This window comes from Somniosus microcephalus, chromosome 11, assembly GCF_052327205.1.
Source record: "Somniosus microcephalus isolate GS21.2 chromosome 11, FLI_Smic_1.0, whole genome shotgun sequence".
Classification (NCBI taxonomy): domain Eukaryota; kingdom Metazoa; phylum Chordata; class Chondrichthyes; order Squaliformes; family Somniosidae; genus Somniosus; species Somniosus microcephalus.
Window position 1 is genome coordinate 52,948,558 of NC_140997.1, and position 6,943 is coordinate 52,955,500.

The 6,943-nt window shown below is 42.4% G+C and overlaps 1 protein-coding gene across 1 annotated transcript in view; it reads right to left on the minus strand.

Annotated features, from left to right (window-relative positions):
- Positions 1–6,256, minus strand: part of LOC147110564 (syntaxin-binding protein 4) — a 200,326-nt gene extending 194,070 nt beyond the window's left edge. The window contains exon 1 of the mRNA XM_086000649.1: positions 6,038–6,256. Within this exon, the coding sequence (XP_085856775.1) occupies positions 6,038–6,084 (47 nt within the window). The 5' untranslated portion in view covers positions 6,085–6,256. The remainder of the gene's footprint in view (positions 1–6,037) is intronic.
- Positions 6,257–6,943: the final 687 nt, after the last annotated feature.

The window sequence follows — 6,943 nt, forward strand, 5'->3', positions numbered from 1 at the left end:
CCCCCACAAACCTCTGGGTGAAGAAATTTCCCTCAAATCCCCTCTAAACCTTCCACCAATTACTTTAAATCTGTGCCCCCTAGTTTTTGACCCCTCTGCTAAGGGAAATAGGTCCTTTCTATCCACTTTATCTGGGCCCCTCATAATTTTATACACCTCAATAAGGTCTCCCCTCAGCCTCCTCTGTTCCAAGGAAAACAAACCCAGCCTATCCAGTCTTTCCTCATAGCTAAGATTCTCTACTCCCGGCAACATCCTTGTAAATCTCCTCTGTACCCTCGCTAGTGCAATCACATCTTTCCTGTAATGTGGTGACCAGAACTGCATGCATTTCTCTAGCTGGGGCCTAACAATTTTTTTTGTACAGTTGAAGCATAACCCCCTTGCTCTTTTATTCTATGCCACGGCTAATAAGGGCAAGCATTCCGTATGCCTTCTTAACCACCTTATCTACCTGGCCTGCTACCTTCAGGGATCTGTGGACATGCACTCCAAGGTCCCTTTGTTCCTCTACACTACTCAGTGTCCTACCATTTAATGTGTATTAATTTTCCTTGTTAGCCCTCCCCAAATGCATTACCTCACACTTCTCCGGATTGAATTCCATTTGCCACTGTTCTGCCCACCTGACCAATTTATTGATATCTTCCTGCAGTCTACAACTTCCTTCTTCAGTATCAACCACACAGCCGATTTTAGTATCATCTGCAAACTTCTTAATCATACCCCCTATATTCAAGTCTAGATCATTGATATATACCACAAAAAGTAAGGGACCTAGTACTGAGCCCTGCGGAACCCCACTGGAAACAGCCTTCCAGTCACAAAAACACCCATCAAACATTATCCTCTGCTTCCTGCCTCTGAGCCAGTTTTGAATCCAACTTGACACTTTGCCCTGGATCCCATGGGCTTTTAACTTCGTGACCAGTCTGCCATGTGAAACCTTATCAAAAGCCTTGCTAAAGTCCATATACACTACATCAAATGCACTATCCTCATCTACCCTCCTTGTTACCTCCTCAAAAAATTCAATCAAGTTTGTCAGACACGACCTTCCCTTAACAAATCCGTGCTGACTATCCTTGATTAATCCGTGTCTTTCTAAATGAAGATTTATCCTGTCCTTCAGAATTCTTTGCAATAATTTTCCTACCACCGAGGTTAGGCTGACTGGCCTGTAATTAATCGGTCTATCCTTTTCTCCCTTTTTAAACAAGGATACCACATTAGCAGTCCTCCAGTCCTCCGGCACCACACCCGAAGCCAGAGAGGATTGGAAAGCGATGGTCAGGGCCTCTGTTATTTCCTCTTTTGCTTCGCTTAACAGCCTGGGATACATTTCATCCGGGCCTGGGGATTTATCCACTTTTAAAGCTGCTAAACCCCTTAATACTTCCTCTCTCACTATGTTTATTTCATCTAATATTTCACACTCCTCCTCCCTGATAGGAGGCTTTCAAAAGGGAATTGGATAAGTACCTGAAGGAAAAACATTTGCTGGGCTACGGGGAAATGGCAGGGGAGTAGGACTAGCTGAAGTGCTCTTGTAGAGAGTCGGCATGGGCTCGATGGGCCGAATGGCCTCCTTCTATGCTGTAACCATTCTATGATTCTATGAGATCCAGGAAATTCATGATCGCCATTTACTTGACTGGGGGGTGGAGCTACGATAATCAATTTTCCACGGTTTTGGTCTCACAAAATTGTAGTGCGACACGAGCTCACTTACGCCATAATTTCCTGGGACTTTTACGGTGTGAAAGGAACCCAATGCCGTAGATGCACCATTCCAATGGTGCAAGTCTCCAGGTAAGTCTGGGCCACTATCCTGAAATTTCCTACCTAACACCATCATGGGGCCATCATCACCGCAAGGACATCAGCAGTTTAAGAAGAAGGCCCACCATTACTTTCTCAGGCCTTTAGGGATGGGCAATAAATGCTGCTTACCAACTTCGTCCACATCCCAAGAACAAATAATAAAATGGCAACAGACTGTTTTGAGCTTTACATTGGTGCTCTTATGTATAATGTGAATGGGATTAAAAATCAACTTGTAACCATAGTACTTTGCACCAGATAAAATGAGGGCTGCCCATCATGTGTTTAAGTGTCAGCCATGGCTCAATGGTAGCCCTCTCACCTCTGAGTCACAAGGTCATGGTTTCAAGCCCCACTCCAGAAACTCAAGCACATAATCTAGGCTGACACTTCAACAACAACTTGCATTTATATAGCGCCTTTAACACAGTAAAACAGTGCAGTACTGAGGGTGTGCTGTACTTTAGGAGGTGCCGCCTTTCAAATGAGATGTTAAACCGAGGCCCTGTCTGCCTCCTCAGGTGGACGTAACAGATCCCATGCCACTATGTTGAAGATGAGCAGAGGAGTTGGCCAAAATGTAACCACTCAATCAACATCATTATAACAGATTATCAGGTCAATATCACATTGCTGTGTGCAAATTGGCTGCCACGTTTCCTACATTACAACAGTGACTACACTTCAAAAGTACTTCAATTGGCCGTAAAGCAAATTGGGACATCGTGAAAGTTGCTACATAAATGCACGTTCTTTCTTTCTTAACCTGTCCCATTACCATCCCCTTTTGCCTTGAATATCTCTTAATGTCTCTCAATGTCTCTTAACCTCTCCTGCTTTCTATCCTATCACAGGCCTTCCCTTATTATCTTTCATCCCCTCCCCCATTTCCCAGCCACTACACTTGCTTAAAAATCTGTTCCATTTCCTGCTTTTTTTCCAGTTCTGATGAAAGGTCATCGACCCGAAACGTTAGCTCTGTTTCTCTCTTCACAGATGCTGCCTGACCTGCTGAGTTTCTCCAGCATTTTCTGTTTTTATTTCAGATTTCCAGCATCTGCAGTACTTTCTTTTTGTATTAGTTCTTTCTTTCTTAGTTGGATTTACAGGAACTTTCTACCTTGTTTGGGCTCTTGATACATCCTATCATGCAACAGAACTATCAACTGTTAGCCAAGCAGTTCCATGAACCAGGAGGGCATTGATTACAAGATCATTTGGGAGTATGTCCCTTTATGGAGCATTCTACTTTCTGGGACACTTTGTCAAGACTTCACCAACACTCAATCAACATTTATTCCAGAAATTCTCTGAGGACTTCATCTAAAAAGAGTGACTGCTGTGCTACTCTACCTTATAGGAGTCACCAGGCGAAAGGGAGTGCTTGGTCATTGGCATCTTGCTAGGGGTCCTCCTTGGTCTGCAGGAGGAATGGGAGAAGGACATGAGGCAAGGCAGAGCAGCACCAGCTGCTGCAAGAGAGAGGGACAAGAGGACGAGGTGAACTCCTTCTCCCCTGCAGGTACAGGACATCCCTCCTCCTCTAGAAGTCCTCCACCAGGACTTCCAGTGCTGCATCTGAGAACATGTGCGCACATTCACTCAGTCCCTGGGCTATCCAGAAATGTGCTGCTGTGTGTTAGCCAGCACACTCCACACCTTCAGTGGAAGTGGGTGCATGGAGCTCACACATACAGCGCTACGAAAATTGTGTCTAATCGGCGCTTGAGTGCTAAACCTGCAGTTGTCTGCTTGAGCACCTCCAGGCAAGTTCAAATTATGGTAATCAGAAATTAGGACCAAAATTACGTGCTAAATCCAGACTTTCAAACAGGCGTGTCTTATTAGCACGGCACCCATTTAGAGCCTTTTTTCACCCTTTCACCAAAATAACCCCCCAGAATTCACTAAACAGAAATTGACTCTTTAAAAGTTGCCCCCTGTCACGGATAGTTCCAGCAGATGAAGTATGCTGCTGTTTTAATATAGATCTGCATGTTGCTTGTTGTGGACATCAGTTCCCCACATCTTGCACTACTCAAAACCATGTGACATTCCCAATTAGTCCCAAACAATGTAACAAAAACTATTGGCTCAAGATAAACAGGAGATCTGTGTTTCAAATTTCATAGCAACATAGGAACAGGAGTCGGCCATTAAGCCCCTTGAGCCTGTTCTACCATTCAATGAGATCATGGCTAATCTGCGACTTAACTGTGCCTTTGGCCCTTATCCCTTAATACCTTTGGTTAACAAAAATCTATCACTCTCAGATTTAAAATTAACAATTGATCTAGCATCAATTGCCATTTGCGGAAGGGAGTTCCAAACTTCTACCACCCTTTATGTGTAGAAGTGTTTCCTAATTTCACTCCTGAAAGGTCTGGCGCTAATTTTTAGACTCTGCCCCCTAGTCCTAGAATCCCCCACCAGAGAAAATAGTTTCTCTCTAGCTACCCTATTCTGTTCCCCTTAATATCTTGAAGACTTCGATCAGATCACCCCTTAACCTTCTAAATTCTAAGGAATACAACCCTAATTTGAGTAATCTCTCCTCATAACTTAAACCTTGGAGTCCGGGTATCATTCTGGTAAACCTACACTGCACTCCCTCCAAGGCCAATATATCCTTCCTAAGGTGTGGTGCCCAGAACTGCTCACAGTACTCCAGGTGTGGTCTCACCAGGGCCCTATATAATTGCAGTAAGACGTCTTTACTCTTATACTCAAATCCTCTGCCTACTGCCTGTCTCCTGCTGCTCAGCCAATTTCTTAACCAGGTCAATAATTTGCCCTCAATTCCATGGGCTTCTAGCTTAGTTAACAGTCTCTTATGTGAGACTTTATCAAATGCTTTCTGGAAGTCCATATAAATAACACCCATAGACATTCCCCTGTCCACTACTTTAGTCACCTCCTCAAAAAATTCAATCAGGTTTGTCAGGCATGACCTACCTTTCAAAAATCCATGCTGGCTCTCTCTGATCAACTGAAAATTTTTGATGTGTTCAGTCACCCTATCCTTAATTAAAGAGTCTAGTAATTTCCCGACAACAGATGTTCGGCTAACTGGTCTATAATTCCCTGGTTTCTCTCTCTCGCCATTCTTAAATAGCAAAGTGACATGCGCAAATTTCCAACCTAAAGGAACGCTTCCTGAATCTAGAGAACTTTGGAAGATTATAGTTAGGGCATCTGCAATGTGCTCACATACTTCCCTTAAAACCCTGAATGGAAACCATCTGGTCCTGGGGATTTGTCACTCTTTAGTGCCATTATTTTCTTCATTACTGTTATTTTACTTATGTTAATTTTATTGAGTCCCTGTCCCTGATTTAATATTAGTTTCCTTGGGTAATTATTCAACATAGCCGCCATTTCCTTATTATCATTGACAATATCACCGCTTTCAGTTTTTAAGGGGCCAACATTGCTCCTGGCTGCCCTCTTTTTCCTAATATACAGTAATTGTAAAAATTCTTTGTGTTGATTGTGATATTCCTTGCAAGTTTCTTTTCATACTCCCTTTTTGTAGCTCTTACTGTCTGTTTTGTGACCCTTTGCTGTTCTTTGTATCTTTCCCATTTGTCAGTATCTGTGCTATTTTTTGCATCTTTGCATGCTTTTTCTTTCAGTTTTACTGTCCCTCACCTCTTTAGTTGTCCATGGCTGGGTTTTTCTTGGCAAATAGAGTTCTTGCCCCTCAGGGGTATAAACTGGTTTTGTACCACCTTGAATTCTTTTTTGAACACTTCCCACTGATCTTCTGTCATTCTACCCATTAACAGATTTGCCCAGTTTACTGTGGACAGTCTCTGTCTCATCCCGTTGAAGTTGGCCTTACCCAAATCTAGAATCTTAGTAGCTGTTTTGCATTTCTCCCTTTCAAACGCTACGTTGAACTCGATCATGTTATGATCGCTATTGGATAAATGTCATGCACCGTTAGGCTGTTAACTAAATCTAGCTCATTACAATTTCACTGATTTATTCCAACCAGGAGCATCAGAACTAGAAAGAATGGCAAATAAGATAAAAACCATTGATTGAGTTCAAACACAGGTTAAATCGCAGCAAAATTGCTGAAGCCCTCGGCAGTATTAATCTATTGCATGATTATACTGTTAAAGAATATCAAAATTGAAGCCTTCCGTGTGCACTGATTTCAAATGAAAATAGGCAATGGACAGTTTAACAGATTCTCATCTATTACCTGCTAATGATCACAGCTCCCTTGTAGAGGACTGAGAAGGTTGGCATCTCGTTCAGATTCCTGTCCCTGCGACACACGCATTCATTACTTTCCTCATATCCACTCTGCCTCAGAGGAAAGGGGGGAGGGGAACCAACACACAGCTAAAGCTTTAAAACGGCCAGTCCACGTGACAGTTCTTATGGATGTTTAATTCCTCTAGATATTAGCACAGTTCATCCACATCATCACTATCTTCATGAATAGATTAAGCTTATGCAAGAAACAAAGCCAACTCTTTGTATAGCGTAGCATTGTTAGTGATATGTGACCACTGTGAAAAGATGAACGACACACGCACCGAAATCCAAATGATCCTGCTAAAAACGCAAGCAAGGCAGTGTCTGAAATATAATTGATGCATCTCAAATCACAGGATGTTTCTCATCTCAATTAGTCCATCTGGGAAGATGCAGAGTGCAAGCTACCTTCTGTAGCATGCGTGCAGATACACAAACTACGTCAGCTGACACAGAAAATAGGTTGAAAACTGAGCCATATTTCTGGCATCTATCCAGTCCTCGTTTCCCTACACTCCTTGTAGCTGGTCAGGATGTCATTTCATGCATTGCTTCTATTCTTCCAAGTTTGAAGTTTGATGAGGACATTATTCTGTATCTTACAGCTCCAGATGTGTTTAGGCTTTCACTATTTCTATGAAATAAATTGTATTAGGGGCCCATACCACTGTGTAGATATTTGTACAACTGCAGCTGAAGTAATCCTCTTTTTGGAGCAGTACAACCACTATTTAAAGACATTTAATGCAAATTCATAAAATAATGGTAGAGATTCTGTTGCTTAATGGGAATGAAACCAAAGTTAATTTAACGCTCATGTTTCAGATATGCAAGCAGACATACTAGA